The sequence below is a fragment of the Microtus oregoni genome, unplaced genomic scaffold, assembly GCF_018167655.1.
Source record: "Microtus oregoni isolate MIOR12 unplaced genomic scaffold, Mior012 000022F_ref0000154, whole genome shotgun sequence".
Lineage (NCBI taxonomy): Eukaryota > Metazoa > Chordata > Mammalia > Rodentia > Cricetidae > Microtus > Microtus oregoni.
The window spans coordinates 23,867,781-23,886,545 of record NW_024543081.1 but is presented as its reverse complement, the minus strand read 5'-3'; the positions used below and the strand labels follow the sequence as shown (position 1 = coordinate 23,886,545).

The following is an 18,765-nucleotide window of genomic DNA, read 5'->3' as shown; positions in this document are numbered from 1 at the left end:
TTGGAGAACTTTCTTGACCAGTGATTGATGTGGGATAGCCCAATTCACTGTGAACAGTGCCAACACTGGGCAGGTTCGGGTAAGAAAGCAGACTGAGCTGGATATAGTGGTGTATGCCCTTAATTCCAGCAATCAAGAGGCAGAGGCAGAGGCAGAGGCAGGTGAATCTCTGAGTTTGAGGATAGCCTGGTCCTCAGAGTGAGTTCCAGGACAACCAAGGCTACATACAGAAACACACTGTCTCAAAAAAAAAAAAAAAAAAAAAAAAAGATAAGAAGGAAAGCAGGCCAAGCAAACCATGAGTGAGCAAAGCCAGTAAGCAGAACTGCTCCATGGTCACTGCTTGGGTTCCTGCCTCCAGGTTCCTGCCTGGAGTTCCTGCCTTGACTTCCCTCTGTAAGGGAGTGCCACCTGAGAGGGGCAAGCTAAAATAATCCTTTCTTTCCCAAGTGCTCTTGTCCATGTGATTTTATCACAGAAAAAGAAACTCCAAGGCACTGTATTTGTCTAAAATAGTCTTTCCTACAAGTGACCTTTAAAAAAGAAAATAAAGCATATCTGCCATGTTCATGGAAAAAGAGTAATAAATAGAAATGTCTAGTACTGAAAAATATTTGGTGAATACCATCAAAATGTGAAGGAGCCGGGCAGTGTCTGCATGGCCTGCAGAACCACTCTTTCCCCTGTGTGCACTGAGTAGGGAGCTCCCAGCAAGGAAGCAGTCACTGTAGTATAACAGGGACGCCACCAGCTGAGGGGCAGGGGAGAGGCACAGAGGGACTCTTCCTGCACACCTGAGTGACAACAGAGTTGGCCAAGGAGACAGGCATGACAGCCCCAGGGGAAAATAAGGTCTGTGGTCACTCCATAAGCATAGGTGACGAAAGGAAGTTCCACTGGGACACCTAACACATAGGCAATGCCCAGTCCTCCTTCCTCAGGCTTCCTCCATGCCCTCCTTCCCCAAGGACAGCTGTGTTATAGGCTCTCACTGTATCATTTCCAGCCTATCATCAATCACCTGGAATGGCTTCATGAGCAGTTAAGACCACGCTGATGATGGGTTTCTTGGCTCCAGAAAGCTGCCCTGCCTCCTTTCCTGAGATCTTCTGGACTTTCTCTGTTTTCTGAGCCCGAGGTCTTTTTGGAGCCTTTTCTCGATCATCTTCTTTGTACTTCTTTTCTAGCTCAGTGTCTGACTCGTTACCTAGGGAGCAAATATCAAGATGTATAAGCTACCCCTTCGTGCCAGTTGAGGAGAAAATATAACTCTCACCAGAGATGATGGCAAAGGCATGCCTCCCCCTGCATCCTCATATCCACCTCCATTCTGTCTCTCTCTCTTCCTGGCCCACGATGCCAGGCAGGACACTGAGCTAGCTCTTGCATCACTGCTGGCACTCAAAGCAAAGCATGTTCACTGTATCCAGGACACAGCCAAATATCAGGAATGCATTGCTAGACAAAGCAGCATAGACCCTGGGCTCATTTTCATGAAGCATCACTAATATCAGCACTGCAGATAAAATGACCTGTGATTCACAGTCCAAGAAAGTCCTTCTCTTAATCAACGTACACTTCCCAGGCATTCCCCTGTGCCAGGCATGGTGGACACAGGACAGGAACACACCAACCCCTCAAAGGCCTCCACTCCAGAACAGACAGAGACAACGAGTGTGCTCCAAAGCAGTCTGCTCTGATTTGCATGAACAAGAGTAAAGAAGAGGATGGCAGAATCTACTGAGAGGTTGGAAAGGCTTTATGGAGATGTTAGCTATGGCTGAACGAAGACATGAGGGTTAATGAAGCATTGCATGGGAAATAGAGCACCAGTCAGGAGGAAGGAGCTACATGGTCTAGAAAGGGGGTGATTAAAAATGGCCGTGCTCCAGTCTAACAAAGGATGACAAAGACAAGAGTTGAATACTTGACTGAGCATCACAGTGTCCCCAACTTCATGAGAAAGATGAAAGTGACCAAAACAGGTGTCAAGTGGAAGAAGTAAGTCCTAGAAGTCCATGACACTGTGGAAATTTCCAGTCTCCTTAGGTGAGGACACGGGGTCCAGTCAGCCTTCATTAGATAAAATGTAGACTGTGCCTGGCCTGGCCCTGCTGGGGACTCCTGGGAGGTGGGGTGATTGTCACATGTTCTGAAGACTCAAAGGAAGATAGTAGGTCCAGGTTTTTACAGGACCTATTGTTTTTCAAAGCTGATTGCTATCTGGCCTTCCTTAAGACAATAGGGAAGCCAAGCAAAACATTTAGGGCATCATGGGATCTACTGGATCCCATGTGCATCTCTGGAAGGCAATGGTGAGCCACTGAAGCCATCTAATCCAAAGAATAGCTGAGCTGGCTTAAAGCTTTACATGTATGCTATGCTGGGGAAAATGAAATGAACTGGCTCACCAACCATTCAAATGCATACAAAACAAATGCATCAGTCACAGACACACAACAGCAGCCATGACAGTTCCATCCTTGGCATTAGCCTAAGGAGTAAGAAGAGCCTCCACATATCAGTGAAGAACAAAGGAGCAAACACCTGGACAGCAGCCCCAGGTGAGATGAAACAGGGAAGGAGGGGAGGAAGAGATTTATTAAAATCACCACGTCTGAAATGACCCACCCGAGGACAGGGTCTTCAAGTTGTCTGGAGAGAACACTGGGAGTGATTGCACACACCCCTGAATAAGACATGAGAGTCGCGGATAGACACGGGATGCACAGTTGAGCAGACAGGCAGGGTCAGGGTGGGCTTTGGAAAGTGTGGAGACTAATGGGTTGTCAGGGAGGTGAGACTGAAACCAAGAAGCAATGAGGCAGAGGCAGTGCACACAGGGAGGCAGGCAGAAACCAGCCTTCAGCGCTTCCTACCTCTCAAGTCAGCTACAGTCAGCCCAAGACAATGCACCAGTAAATGTACAACAGAAAACCTAGAGACCAAATTCTTAGCAAGCCATGTGGGCGGAGGTGAAGCTAAGGAGACAGAATGATCGGACCAAGCATTCACATTGTGTCCCAGAAGCCAACACAGTGCTTGCCAGGTTCCTGGATCATCTCCAGACCTGAAGGAAACAGTCTCGGGTTAGTCTTTAACAGATTGGTATTAGTATTAAACATATTAACATCAAACGAGAGAGAAAAATGATAGGTGGCATCATGGATCAGAATGATATCTAAGGTCCTGAGTCAAGCACTAACACTACACTAAAACTCAGATCCCGAAAACCACACGGCGGGCACAGCACCTAGTCTCCAAGGATGCTGGCAGAGCCTACATGTTATGAAGACTGCTATGTATCATGCATCCCAGCAATTTTTGCCTTGTTTTATTTTCTAGTCGCTATAACAAAAACATTTTCAAAGACCTACAAACTGTCTGAGTCACGGAAGTCTTTTTGTTACCTAGATATTGGTGATACGTGCACATAAATACTACAGTAGGATATTCTGGGTGCCATAAAAAGGTAGAACAATATTTAATGGATTTTTTAGCTTGTAAAATGATGTCTTACTCTATAACAGAGTTCACCATGGGATACAATTCAATACGTGGGTGATGTGCCAAGAATAGATATGTTGACATAAAAAAGGGACCTGAGAATTACCATAAGCTTAACCTGGTTAACAACATAAAACCACAATAAGAAAACAAGGGCACACACTGTCAGCCAGGGTAAGAGATGAGGAGGTCCCACATGCTGCAGGGGACGAATGGGAGCAAACTCTGCTGTAGGCACCAGGTGAACACACTGCAGAAATGAGTGCAAGCAGCTGGTGGCTGGCAGGGGGTAAAGGTTTGGAATCCACATCAGATTAAGAAAGAATAATGGGACCTGAGTTGGCCTAGGTAGAGAAGATATGATGAAACCACTTCTCACCTTAACTACTGCAGCCACTGGGGCTCCCTTCTGGCTGTGCTGTGGTTAAGCTGTCAGTAATCTTCCCCATCATTAGGCAAAAGACCCGGCAGGAGCAGCTGAAGTGGGGAGGAGTCTGCTTTGGCTAATAGTTCAGAGGGAACACTCCATCACAGCAGAAAAGGAATGGTGACAGGGTAGTTCTGGTACAGGGAAATGGGAGTGTGAGCTGGCTGGCCATGTGGCTGTGGCAGTCAGAAAGCAGAGAGTTTTGATCAAGAGCTGTAACCATCAAAGGTCACCACCAACCAGTGTCTCACCTCTGCCAGTCATGCCTCCACTCCAAGGGTCCCATACCCTCAATTCCACCCTATGTGGGAATGAGGAGAAAAAGTGCAGCTCAATGGTCCAGAAAATATATTTAATAAAATTATGGAAGAAAACTTTCCCAGCCTAAAGAAAGATATTCCTTTGAAGGTTCAAGAAGCATACAGAACACCAAATAGACTGGACCAAAAAAAAAAAAAAAAACCATCTCCTCGCCATATAATAATCAAAGCACAAAACATACAGAATAAAGAAAGAATATTAAGAGCTGCAAAGGAAAAGGGTCAAGTTACTTATAAGGGTAAACCTATCAGACTTACACCTGACTTCTCTATGGAAACCATGAAAGCCAGAAGGTCCTGGGTAGATGTACTTCAGAAACTAAGAGACCATGGATGCAAGCCCAGACTACTATACCCAGCCAAGCTTTCGTTCACTATAAATGGAGAAAACAAAATCTTCCAGGATAAAAGCAAATTTAAACAATACGTAGCCACAAATCCAGCCTTACAGAAAGTAATAGAAGGAAAATCACAAACCAAGGAGTCCAACAATGACCACAATAACTCAAACATCTAGAGACCCTTCACCAGCACAACTCAAAGAAGGGAAACACACAAACTCTACTACTAAAAAAGTGACCGGAGTTAACAACCATTTTAATGTCATTAATGATATAAAGTCATTAATATCGCTTAATGTCAATGGACTCAACTCACCTATAAAAAGGCACAGGCTAAAAGATTGGATAAGAAAACAGGATCCAACATTCTGCTGTCTACAAGAAACACACCTCAACCACAAAGACAGGCACCTACTCAGAGTAAAGGGCTGGGAAAAGGCTTATCAAGCAAATGGACCCAAGAAACAAGCAGGTGTGGCCATACTAATTTCTAACAAAGTTGACTTCAAACTTAAATCAATCAGAAAAGATAGAGAGGGACATTTTATACTCATAACAGGAACAATTCATCAGGATGAAGTCTCAATCCTGTATATCTATGCCCCTAATATAAAAGCACCCACGTACGTAAAAGAAACATTACTAAAACTCAAGGCTGCCATCAAACGGCACACACTAATAGTAGAGACTTCAACACTCCTCTCTCACCAATGGACAGGTCAATCAGACAGAAACCTAACAGAGAAATAAGAGAATTAATGGAGGTAATGAATCAAATGGACTTAACAGACATCTATAGAACATTCCACCCAAATAGGAAAGAATATACCTTCTTCTCTGCAGCTCATGGAACCTTCTCGAAAATTGACCACATACTCGGTAACAAAGCAAACTTCCACAGTTACAAAAAAATATTCGTAACCTTCTGCATCTTATCAGACCACCATGGATTAAACTGGTTTTTAACTGGTGCTGTAAGATCTTTACACCGCCCTCCGCCCTAGCTCCTGAGTGAACCATTCTACAGTCCAAACTTAACCACGTTATTCTCTGACTTAAACCCTTTAATGCCTTCCTCCTGTCTCCATTAGGAGAAAATATGATCATCTACATGAATTACCATAAACCATCTGTCACACTAGCCACTGAGGCCAAGGCCTTGACTCCCAAGCAATACCCTCACATGCATATCCCCCCCCCCAAGGCTCCAACAACATGGGCCACAGACTGACCAATCAACCATGTTGTGTTTAGTCCCTGGACCACTTAGTCATCTTCCATTAATCATTACTACAGTCTGAGGGTGGCTGCTCCCCCAAAGACTCATGTGCTGAAGTCTTGGTCCTTGGTGTTAAGAAGTAGCAGGGTGGAAAGCCGAGGGATCAAGGGACCAGAGGGGAAAAGGGGGCTGCCAAAGAGGAGAATGAAACTTGCAGAAAAATGAAAAAAGCTGGAGGACAGTATGATAAGTGAGATAAGCCAGACTCAGAAAGATAAATAGCACATATTTTCTCTCCTATGTATGTCAGTATGTGCATATAGATATGTTTCTATGTGTGTGCATGTATACCTGTATATATATGGAGATGGGTGGATGGGTAGATGGATGGACTGGTTGATTGAGGGAGAAAAGGAGAGAGAGGGAGACAGACAGATCATAGATAGATAGATAGATAGATAGATAGAGATAGACTGAATGAAAATAGAAAACACCATAGGGGAGGCAAGAGGTTTAAAGAAAGAGCAGAGGGGAACATAAGAGAATAATGGGAAAGAGAAAGATAGAGACAATATATTGCATGTTTTCTCCTATCCCTCTTGTATGTGGAATAAACATATATATGACATGAAAGTGAAACGAAGATTATTTGAGGAAAGAAAGGGGACTAGTAAGAGAAAGGGAGATAAATATGACCAAGGTACAGTGTGTGTGTGTGTGTGTGTGTGTGTGTGTGTGTGTGTGTGTGAAAATGCCATAATGAAATTCACAGCTTATATGCTGACCCACAAAACTAACTGGAAGAAAATCTAAAGGGCAGAGCAAGCGTGAATTATACACCCTTCAGTGCTCTTGGCTGGTCACCACTTTCTAGCAGACCCTGCAGCACAGCTACTAGTCCCTGAACACACACAAATAGCGACACCCAACTTAAGCAGCCGGTGAGGCAGAGCCAGCACACAGTCACTCTGCACCACTGTCACAGGCTGCTAATGCTGGGGTCACGTGTCAGCATCCTGAGCATCCAACTCTTACATCTACAGTTGAGTCCAAGGCTAACCTCAGCTTGTTGATTTGGGGACTCTTTCCCTAGGCAGATATAAACAAACATCTACCTCCACCTTACAAGGACGTTATCAACAGCAAACAAAGGCAGAATTCTACCAAAGTCCTACTTGAAGAACCAATTCGTTTGTGAGGGATCACAGAGAGGGCAAAGAAGCTGTTTACAGGAATGTGAACATCACCAACCAGAGCAGCCTTGCCACTGAAAACTCTCACTCACTCCTGCAGAGACGAGGACTGCACAGACGGAGTTCCCCTTCGGCTCACCTTTCACACTCTGCAGACTCTAGCACATCTGACACCATGTGCAATTAGGGCAGAATTATGTCCAAATGACCAGGAAGAACAAGCTGAAGCGGCTGGAACCTCAGGTAAGGATCCAATGGCCCTCCCAATCCAGGCCCTCTGGGAGGAAAAGTTAAATGTCAACAGGCCTGATTTCAGGGTCACTTGTGAGCAGTCAGAGCTGGCATGATGAAGATAATGGCCACCATGCTTGGAGAACGATCTTCTATGGCACTCGTCCTGGTAGGTCCCATTAGCCTAGCTCCAACCCCTGCTTCCTGGGATCACATCCAAATCACCTGCCACCAAAAACAGCAACTTCCAAACAAGCAAAAAGGCCCCCCAGAGCTACCCCAAAGGAGGACCCTTGAGTATCCTCAGTCTCCAGTTCTATATAGCCTCACAGGAGTCTCCAGTTCTATATAGCCTCACAGGAGTCTCCAGTTCTATATAGCCTCACAGGAGTCTCCAGTTCTATATAGCCTCACAGGAGTCTCCAGTTCTATAAGGCCTCACAGGAGTCTCCAGTTCTATATAGCCTCACAGGAGTCTCCAGTTCTATAAGGCCTCACAAGAAGCAGATCAACAGCCTGGAGTAACCACTCTGCCTAAGAGCGTGTAGAGCCTTAATGCTAGGCTTTCCCATAGTTTTGGACACAATGGGCCAGGCAGTATCCTGAGCATCCTGGGAAATGGTTCTCAGAGATGATCACCGCATATCCCTTGAGGGCACTAGAATTAATAAGCTCTGTAGAGACCTGTCAGCACACTTGCTCCAAGGCAAGTGCCTGAGACACTTAGAGAGTAGTAAAAAAATTCAGGGTGAGACCAAAGGAGGGCATGAGGGCTGGCATGGAGAACTGGATATTACCAGGCATGCAGCCCAAAGTGTATAGGAATGCCCAGCTCTCTACCACATGCCGAGTGCCTGCTCCTTGCCCCTAGCTCAGCTGTGTGGATACCTAGTCACAGTCCCCCTACTTAGAACTATGAGGAAAGCCAACAGGGATAGGAAGAAGGAAAAGACATTTTATAGCAGTGTTGTTTGTTATTTATTTATTCATTTGTTTGTTTGTTTGGGCAGCTTTCTGCTCTCTCCATTTGGACAATATAATCCTTTTTCTATTTGTTGTGGCTAGAATATAAAACCAGTTTGAACAATTGTTCTCCAGCAGGTGGCGCTGTTTGGGAGAGGCTATGGAAGCATCAGGCCAGGGGTCTAACTAGCAGAAGTAGATCTCTATGTGCACGCCCTAAAGGTGACATGGGCTTTTGACTCCAGTCTGAGCTCTCTGCTTCCTGATTCTCACACACCCAGCACTCCTGAGAGAACATCATGCCTCTCCTGCCATGATGTATTGTACGCTCTGAAACACTGCGCCAAAATAAACCTCTCTTCCTTAAGCTGCTTCTGGCAGCAATGAGAAAAATAGCCAATACATCTCTCGACCTGGTTATTCATGAATTTCCCAACACCCTCACTTCACCCGTCTCTGCGGTTTTCAAAGTTGCCTTCTCCCCACTGAAACACCATCTGGACCTAAAGCTGGCCTAGCACTTCCCACCTCCAGCTTCCAGGCTTCCCGGCCTTTCACTAGGGTGTTTTAACTAGTCTCTTGCTTCCTCTGAGTTACTGACTTTGGAAATGTCTACTTTCTCCCCCAGCTACTGCCTATATTCTCTGTCACTTCCGTTTCTTGGGAAAATTCAGTAGCTCTGTAATGGAACCACTTCTTTGGCTCTCCCTCTTGCACATGGTTGTTGGATTTAGTCCTACTGTGTGCACACTGCCAGTGGGCCAGCATGCATAGCTAAGGTCTGCTACCAGTGGAGGAAAGTCAATAGGCAAATACCACAGTGTCTCCAGTTAGGATCGTACATGGGAAGACTGACGATGGATGTGAGCACAAGAAACAAGTCGGTCAGCAGAGGAGCTCACCATCCACCTGAGGCAGCTAAGGGCAAGCCTTGGCAGGCCATGGACACCAACCCCCTATGCCCAGCAGGTCAGGAGAGCTGCGGAGACTAAACCTGTCACCGGCTCAACCCTTTCTCTTCTGTCTCCCTGGTCAAACAGGAGCTCAGTGATGTTGGCAGGCTTCAGCCCACTCCACAGGGCAACTTCCACAGTGCCCAATACTCAACCAAGTGGAGAGAGATAGAAAAGGTTGCCAATCTCAGACGAGGAAAGTCATCCATTCCTTAAGCAAATAACCAGGAAGGTCCTCCAGGTGTCTGGTGCTACATAGGGTACTAGGGACCCAGAAAAGGGCCAAATCTGTCATCTATCCTCTGGCAGCTCAGAATCGGCCATGGGTGACGATGACTAAACTCCAGCCGTGCAGTACACTGTAGCTGCCAGTGTCCCAGTCCCCTCTGCCCTTTAGGACCTTTCCCAATTGCTTAGAAAGATAAGGAAACCAAGGTGCAGGAAGAGGGAGTAATGACGTAGCTCAGACTCTCCCTGATGTGTCAGACCAGCATCATGTGTAAGTCTGTCCAAGTGCAAAGCAGGCTTGTCCCACTGTCCTCTCCTGCCTCTGAAACTATGCAAAGCGGACAATTAGACCAAGTGCACGGAAAGGAGTCAACTGCATGGGGAGTTCCAGGATGGAACAAGACCGTGATCGAATAGCCAAGCCTATACAATAAAGATCTAACAGAGTACGTCCCAGAGACAGCAGAGGGGCCTAGCTGATACACTGGAACAGTTGTTCTCAGCTTTCCCAATGCTGCAGCCCTTTAATACAGTTCCTCACGTTGTGCTGACCGCCAAGCATAAAATTATTTTGTTTCTACTTCATAATTGTAATTCTGCTACTGTTGTGAACTGTAATATAAAGGGGGGTCGCGACCCATGGGTTGAGAATCCCTGCATTGGAAGGTGACTGCCATAACCATCACTGCTGTCTCTGGGAAGCTGACGGCTTACAGACAGTGCATATACTGCAGCTGCTAAGCAGCCCCTCCCCGGCCTAGATCACTCAGACAGGCCCAGGCCATCTGTGCTTAAGGCTAATTTGGCCAGAATAAAGACTGGTGTTTGCTCTCTGTACCTTCAGCTTAGTCTCCACAAACAGCAAGAGACTATTTTTTCCTAATCACTTTATGCAGATGAGCAGCCCCACTCGAGCCTGGGCAAAAGCCTGCCATGTTCTCAATTGCACAGCTGGCTCCGAGTGTAACAGATGCAAGGCCAGGGCCAGGGCCAGGTATTTGCAATACCATTAAGGTTATCTAGGGCATTCCCAAGTCTTCTAGCTGGGCAGCCATGTTCTTTGTTATAAAAGAGGCAATTCTCTGTTCAGCAGACAAATGTTTATCTCCCCAGCACAGAGGAAGAGTGAATACTTAGCAATAAAGACATTGCTAAAGTTGCCCCCTCACTGAGATGGCGAGACATAGGGCAGAGTGAGGGACTCCCCAACTGAAATCCAGCTCCCTAGTTAGTTCCAACAAAAAAGCTGGGACACCTACTCTTTTTGAAGAGAATGACTGATTGATCCCCTTCTCCCTTAGTATAGAAGTGTCTGATGAAGAATGACTGAAGAGCTGACAGGCTGGTGTTCGTCTCTTCGTTTTATGGGCACAGGGTTTCTTTTATGGCATGTATGTCTGGGAACCACATACATGCAATGCCTGCAAAGGCAGAAGGTAGTGGATGTCCCAGTACAAGAGTTACAGATAATTGTCAGCTGCCATGTGGGTGCTGGAGAAAGGATCCAGGTCCTCTAGAAAAACAACCACTGCTCTTAACTGCTAAGCCATCACTCCAGTCCCAAGCTGATGTCTTTTGAGAAACACAACTAAGTTCTAAAAGTAAAGACAGTAAAGGTAGATGGGATCTGGCGTGCAGATCAAATCCCGGTCTTCCCGATGCTCTCTGCAGATGTGTGTACGGTTACACAATGCTGTTTGAAGCTAGAGTGCTTCCAAAGGTCAATTCCTAAAAGGCTTAGTCTGCTGCCTGTGGCACGATGGACAGAGGGACCTCTAACAGGAGAGAGCAGTCTGGTGAACAGTCGGGTCAGGGCCAGGAGCCCCGGTTTACTCTGAGACTCTTTGCTTCCCCAAACCACCTGAGAGTTAGTTTTGCTCTACCTAATGCTCCTCCTCCCGACTCACCCCATGAGGTCTTATCATAGGTCCAAAAGGAGCAGAGTCAAATGACTACAGATTAAAACTCTGTGACCCAAAGTAAACTTTTCCTCTTTATAACCAGTTATCACAAGTGACAGAAAATCAGTTATCATCGTGACAGGAAAAAAAAAAAACATTAGCATATATAGTTAATCCTAAGGGATTATTTTCAAACTGTATTAAATGTTTAAAATGACTTTTCAGCAGGTTCTAGAGAAAACTCCCATCAATAGATAAAACATAACTGAGATACTTAAGATTTAGGGCAAACTAGGGGATGTCAAACTCCTACAACTTTTTCTTGGTCCCAACCGATGAGCTGTGTCATCAGGAAGGAGCAGAAGGCAGTATGAACCCTATCGGCAGCTGTGGGGTTCACAAAAAAAACCAGCTAGCAATGGCCTATGCCACCTGGTCCTTTTCCTGCACTCAGTATCACAGGAGAGAAAGAAAGAGCACTGTTAGGCTGATGCCTCGGTCCCTGAAGGCAGAGCACGGTCAAGAGCCATGACCACAATACCTCCTCCCTCTCTTCAGCAGGATTCCCCAAGTGCAGCCCAGTGTTTGGCAGTGGGTCTCCTGTGTCAGATTTCTAAATCAACCCTTATCATAGCTATATATGTTCAGGAAAAAAATATCATCATAACTGTGATTAGTATAGAACAATGGCATGGGCCAAACTCAGCACCATGCAAGGAAGGTTTCAGGAATCATTAAGGTAACAACTAAGAGCTTTATGTTAGTGAAAGCTGTGACCCCGAGGGGTCATCTCTGGGAGTGGGGACTGGGTAGGGATTGGGTTGTACCTTCCTCACCCTGCTACCAAGCCTTGTGTATTCCCAAGTTTCTGACAACTGTAACATTTAATTTCTTGACATCTGTGTAAAGTCGCTCTTCAACCCTAGCAAATTAACATAATTCTCTGTATTTCATTTCCAAAGGAAATGAAAGCATTTTAAAAAGTGATGACACTGCACAGGAGAAAGCAAACCTTAGAAAGGGAAGCAGATGTTCACGGATGGCGTGCACACTGTGCTGGAGGTGCTTTCCCAGAGCCTAACACCCTGCATGCAGAATACCTGAGGCAGCCATTGCAAAGAAGCAAAGCCTGACGTGTTCTTTTAGGAGCAGATAAGAAGAAAGGGACCCGGACTCCCTGGGATCTGTAGCAGTCCCACTGGCCTCTCAGGTCACCCTCCATTCTTCTTCACCCAGTTACCATCCCCAGGATTGACCCCCAGGGCCACACAATAGACACCAGGGTCCTCTGTTTTCAAACTGGGTCTGGACACTGGAGGCACCAACAGAACAGAAAAGGCAAAAAGGAGAGTGGGGTGGAAGTTTATTCCCAGACTCCCAGGCTGCCAGCTGATCACTGAGTAACTTCATCTCTACCCCACCAGTAACAGGACCCCACCATCGCACAACTGACTCTATGATGGAAGCCCCACTGAGGACATAAAACTCAGCTTGCAAACAGTACCGCCTGCCAAAATAAACAAAGACCTAACCCATCGACGTCCACAATTTGGGGAAAGTTTCTAAATGTGTTAGCCTTGCTTTTTGTCTTCTGTAGTTCTGTTTCTGGCTGACTGTTCTTGTTAGGTATGTCAACCCAGAACACAGCTCTTAAGCTTAAAAGCTCATGCTAAAAAAGGTTCAGGGTTACACAGGAAACTGGAACACCTGGTGTAGTTGCTGACCAGCCTAATGAAGACTTTCTATTGGTTTAAACCTGTGTCCAAGTAGTTTGCTCTGGTGGATACCCCACAGCATAATTCCACAGAGTCCTGAGATCTCTCAACCTTAGCCCTTTACCTATCTGCGTAACATGACCTCAGTGTCTCCTCTTTCCCAGCCTCATCTGGAGCCTCACTGCTCACCCGCCCACTTCTCCATAAAGACAAGCTTTTTTACTACATGCCTCTGGTGATCCCAGGCCTTTAAGATCTGGACCATCTTTTCACACTCTGAGCTGCTAGGGACACTGAAGCTGAAGTCCTGTACCAGCATGCTGGCTCCATCCTCTTGCACATTTTCAGTCCATCAAACTTGATCCTCAACCAAAATTAACTCATCCTTTCTTTCAAACCTGCTTATCATCCCAGGCATCTGAGATTGGCAGGGACAATGATCCTGTCAGCTCAAGCTTCTAGGCCAAGAACAACACAGCCTCCCATCGACTTCCCTCAGCATCTCTAAAACAGGCCCCTTCTATCAATCACCACTGCTGAATCAGACACCTCAGGCTTGTACATAAAATCCCTGTGCTTCCGGTGTGGCTGCTAGCTCCTCTGTAACTGAATTTTCACTGTGCCCCTCTCCCATGCTCCCCACACCTCGTCAAGCCTCCAAGTATTACTTCTGCCTTCACACTTCAGAACCAGGTCGTCAGCTAGTGGGCAGCTCCACACCACCCTTCCAGGCCTCCTGCCCTGCCCTGCCCACCACTGTTAGGACATGCCTGAAGCATTCCTGACTTCTCTGTCTGTCCAGTTCTCTGAGAAGTTTATGGAAAGGGCCTCTCTTTAGTGAACACATGTAGTCATCAACTACCAGAGACACACACAGCAGGCACTTGATGACTCTAGGTGATAGCAGGGGCTCAAAACCTCCCGTTCCATGCAGCCCCTGACCAGTAAGCACATATATACACATGTTCACTTTCAGCTCTGCTGAGTGTGCCCACCCTTGCACAAGGGAAGCTGTGATAGCTCCTCTTCATTCTCCTCATTGCTCACTGAGCTGAATCACATAGGAACCCCCCTCCCTCGTGTGTGTTTCCAAGAGGATTAATTAAAGACCTTGAATGTGGTTCCCCTCTGTCTCACTGACTTGAGACCTGGACTGGATAAAAAGGGGGAAAGGAGAGGGAGACAGAGAGACAGAGAGAGAGGCAGAAAGAAATGAGCAGCAGCCCTGCTCACTCAGCATCCTGATGTCCCCAGATGTGAGCCGCAGACTGTACCCTTTCAAATAGAAGGCAAAAACCAATCTCTCCTACCTTGAGCAGCTCTCTGTAAGGTACTCTGTCACAACAATGAGGTAACTAATACAGAACGCTAGCTGCAACACCCCTTATGAGTGCTCCTATTGCATAGATGTCTTCCGGTTCTTTGCTCATTGCCACTCGTCTGCCACTACGCTCCTTGTTCCCAACTCTCCTTATACAAAGGGAAGGACTTGCACCCACATTTTCCATCCTTGACCTGCCCACAGAAAGTCACATGTCTCCAGTCCAGCACATCACAGTTTGTAGACATTAGTTCACATGCATTCCTGCAAAATTAGCACTGCACTAGTATTCTGAAGTACCTATTCTAAATTGCCCCAGAACTAATTAAATCTCGTGATGCCCTAGAGAGTCAAATATTATCAGTCACATTAATGAAAGGCCCGGAACAGTTGTCAGAACAGCAGACCAATAAGGGATTATATTCTGGGACTCTGCCACCAATTTGTTCCACTCTGCTAATACAGCAGTTTAGGAAGCTTTGCAGCCTCACAATCATTCTCGCTAACCTGCTGAATATGCATCATTCTTTCCTCCTCCCTCAGGCCTCCTCACACCTCCTGTCTGTCCTGTGATGAGGGCAAGACGGGTGAGCCCTGCTTCCAGCAGCATCCACTGAGAGATGTCTTCAATGAACATGAGTCCCGGAAGGGCAGGGGCCTCCATGCAGTATGCCCCTTCCTCACATTACAACCTCCCTGAGTGGACGACCCAGACTTCCCCTCGGGGTGTCCACAACGTGCTTCACCTCCAGGCTTGGCGTACACACCAGCAAGCAGCCACTGCCTATCGACCTGTTTCACTTTCTCCCCTACAGTCATAGCATGGCAGAGATGGCAAGTACTCATGGCCCACACTGCTCCTCCAGGAAACCTTGGAGATCTCCCATCAGAGGTATGCATGGTCCTGTCCTCCACATGTGCTTCACCCTCCATGGTATTGTATGTGTCTACATCCCTGTTCTGCTCTCCGACACTCAGCCGCTCAAAGAACTGAATCTGTCTAACTCAAGTTTGGTCCCCCAAATCTGCCTTGGCATAAGCTCAGGGCAACCAGAAGTGAGAATGTGTGCGGTGAGAGCTCACTTAGTGAGCAAAACCAACTTCCTCAACATCTTGGAAGCACCAGGCACAGGCATTGCTAAAGGGCTTCCAGCCCTGAGCCATCTATTCCAAGACCACTCAGCTCTGAGAGGTTGCCATGGAGAAGTCCCTCAGACCAGGAATGCAATGCACAGCAGTGGCTTGAGTCAGGTCCAAATTCTGGAGCCTGTTCCCCTCTCCCAGAGGAGCCACCTCATAATCTCTGTCAGAACAGACAAATGACTTTTTGTGGTGCCTCTCAGTCTGTGAAGTGCATGCTGGTCCTCAGGCTCACTCGATATCACCACTACCTTTGGTTCTCCTCAGCTCTTCTCACCACACCCCTACCCTAAAATATCTAGCTCATTGGCTTCTCTTCCCCAGCTTCTCATCTCCATATAACCCTGCCATTTTGGCCATGCTCACTCTCTCTTTTGTCTTCCTCTCCCGGTCCCCTCTCTCACAGCCCTTTCTCTTGGTAATCTCTTTCCCTTTCTCTCTTGCTCACCCTCCTCTCTCCTCTCATGACTCTTTAGAAGGCAGCAATACTGCAGAACCAGCTGATAGGTTTCTGGAGTTGTACTCAAGTATGGGAAGCTCAGGCCTCCGTCACCTATGAAAGGTTCAGAAGTATGTAAATGGAAGCCTTCCCAGTGTGATCTTCTAAGCCCATGTCTAACCCCCTAATGTTTCCCACTGCTCACAGCTCTAGGTGCCCAATTCCCTCCTTCCCCAAGCAATACAGAAGATGAATGTGAACTTTGTACAGAGAGAGCATCAGAAGCCTCTGAATAATAAGCACACACCTGTGTGCCCACACCCTTCACCAGCACTACCTATGCTACAGACACCATACTCCTCAGGAAGACAAGAGGAGGACAAAATACCTGGCTAAGGGTGCTCACAGGACTTTGCGGGAGGCGAACACTGAAATAATCTAGGAGACAGCTATTAGCAAGAAATGCAAAGAGGTAGTGTTTGCCTGAGACAAACAGCCCAGTGTCAGAACATGGGACAGGACAGGTTAAGCAACGGCTGAGACAGTGGGACATGGTAAAAGCTTCAGCAAGAAGCAGGTCCTCAGTTTTCTTTCTGCATTGTCTAGAAAGACAGGGTCTTAGGTCCAAAAGGAGAACCAGAAAGACAGCGACTAGTCCAAAGTCAAAACTCTACACGAAGATGACAAAAGACCACAGGGTTAAGAAAGGAAGGTCAAAGATCAAGACTCCAGAAGTTTCTGGAAGGCCAGGTCAGCAGAGCCAAGAGACTGGAAGATGTGGAGGTGAGTGGAAAGAAGAAGCTATGGTGAGTCTGGAGTGTCTCCCTCTGAGGAGTGGTAACCCTGGAAGCCTGGGCTAGAAAGGAGCAGCTGATCCATGAGACATGAAAAGCTGGGGTAAAGAACAAAAGAACAGCAGCATCTGGGGTCAACTGGAAGCAAGTACTGAGCAGCAGCCGCCATCATCATGAACTTGGCCTTGCACAAGTTCCAAGCAACACTGGGAAGGCAGCACAAGAGCAGAGAGAAGGAAGGGGCTTCAAGGAAGCCCAGGCTTACCACAGCAAAGAGGATGCTGGGACTGAGTAGAGAAGAACCAGCACAGCCCTGTGATTTAGAGATAACCAAGAACTGGATAGTATAGGAGAGGATAGATAGAAGTAACTGGATAGATAGTAAAGAGAAACCTCACTGCTGTGTCTGGGCCCCACTGGTTTGGGGGCTGCGAGTGTCCAAGACAACTGAAGGATGAGCAGTTATTCAGAGTGGGAAGGAAAGGGGAGCCCCTCACATGGAGGACAGATGGTGGCTACAGAACACTCTGAGTGTCCCACACAGCAGCAGCTTCTGCCCTAGGGGACTGGTGGATTCCCTCAAAGGGTAAACACTGAGCACCTGCTGCATGCCCAACACTGCTGTAAACACTACAGAGCTGCTGAGAAATGACATGCCCACAGAGCAAGTAAGCTGCCAGGCCTATTTATGGCAAACTCATCAGGATACTGACGAAGAAAAGGAAGGTGAAAATCTTTGTTTAGTCCCCAGGGAAGCAGGCCCCAGCTGAATGGAATTCACCTTCTAAGCCATAAGTTTATGGCAAACAAGCTCAGAAACTGGCCAAGTTGCAGAGAGAGGAGAGAAGCCAGGAGCTTCTGGGAGGCCTAGGTGAAGCACAGGAAAGAGACACTGGGGTTAAGCCCTGGGATTTAGAAATGACAGGAGCTGACTGGTATAGAAGATGGGTGTCCCACAGAAAAGACCTCAATGTTATGTTAGTGCCCCACTGGTTTGGGGCTGCTAGCATTCTATAACAGCTGAAGGATGAGTAGTTATTCAGAGTAAAAAGCAAAACGGGGCACCCCAAAAACAGAGGATGCCATGCTTGAGAGAAGGGAAGAACAGAAAGTCTTCATTACGTATTCCTGGGGGGGTAAAGTGGAGGGAGGGGAAGTATAGCAGCCAGGCCTCACTAACCTGGCAGGTAGTACAGAGAGAAGAGTGATGGGTGTGCTGAGGGGAGGAACTATCTTCAGGGTAGGGAGTACGTTGCTTCATGTTCTGGAAAGACACAGTTCATTTAGGGGGAGCAACTGTGGTTAGAGGCGATATCGACAGGGAAAAAAAGCACAAACAGGCAGCAAAAAGAAACAGTGAGCATCAACGCTCATCTTCCAGGAGAGAGTGTGATACTCAGAGGACCGCTGCATCCACGCTCATCTTCCAGGAGAGGGTGTGATTCTCAGAGGACCGCTGCATCCACGCTCATCTTCCAGGAGAGGGTGTGATTCTCAGAGGACCGCTGCATCCACGCTCATCTTCCAGGAGAGGGTGTGATTCTCAGAGGACCGCTGCATCCACGCTCATCTTCCAGGAGAGGGTGTGATTCTCAGAGGACCGCTGCATCCACGCTCATCTTCCAGGAGAGGGTGTGATTCTCAGAGGACCGCTGCATCCACGCTCATCTTCCAGGAGAGGGTGTGATTCTCAGAGGACCGCTGCATCCACGCTCATCTTCCAGGAGAGGGTGTGATTCTCAGAGGACCGCTGCATCCACGCTCATCTTCCAGGAGAGGGTGTGATTCTCAGAGGACCGCTGCATCCACGCTCATCTTCCAGGAGAGGGTGTGATTCTCAGAGGACCGCTGCATCCACGCTCATCTTCCAAGAGAGGGTCTGATTCTCAGAGGACCGCTGCATCCACGCTCATCTTCCAAGAGAGGGTCTGATTCTCAGAGGACCGCTGCATCCACGCTCATCTTCCAGGAGAGGGTGTGATTCTCAGAGGACCGCTGCATCCACGCTCATCTTCCAGGAGAGGGTGTGATTCTCAGAGGACCGCTGTATCCACGCTCATCTTCCAGGAGAGA

General features: G+C 47.3%; 1 protein-coding gene across 3 annotated transcripts in view; it reads right to left on the bottom strand.

Moving 5' to 3' along the window:
* Zfat (zinc finger and AT-hook domain containing) overlaps positions 1 to 18,765 on the bottom strand; it is a 162,333-nt gene that overhangs the window by 93,174 nt on the left and 50,394 nt on the right. For all 3 annotated transcript variants that reach the window (XM_041672577.1, XM_041672579.1, XM_041672578.1), the window contains exon 4: positions 1,022 to 1,207. In XM_041672577.1, the coding sequence (XP_041528511.1) occupies positions 1,022 to 1,207 (186 nt within the window). The remainder of the gene's footprint in view (positions 1 to 1,021; positions 1,208 to 18,765) is intronic.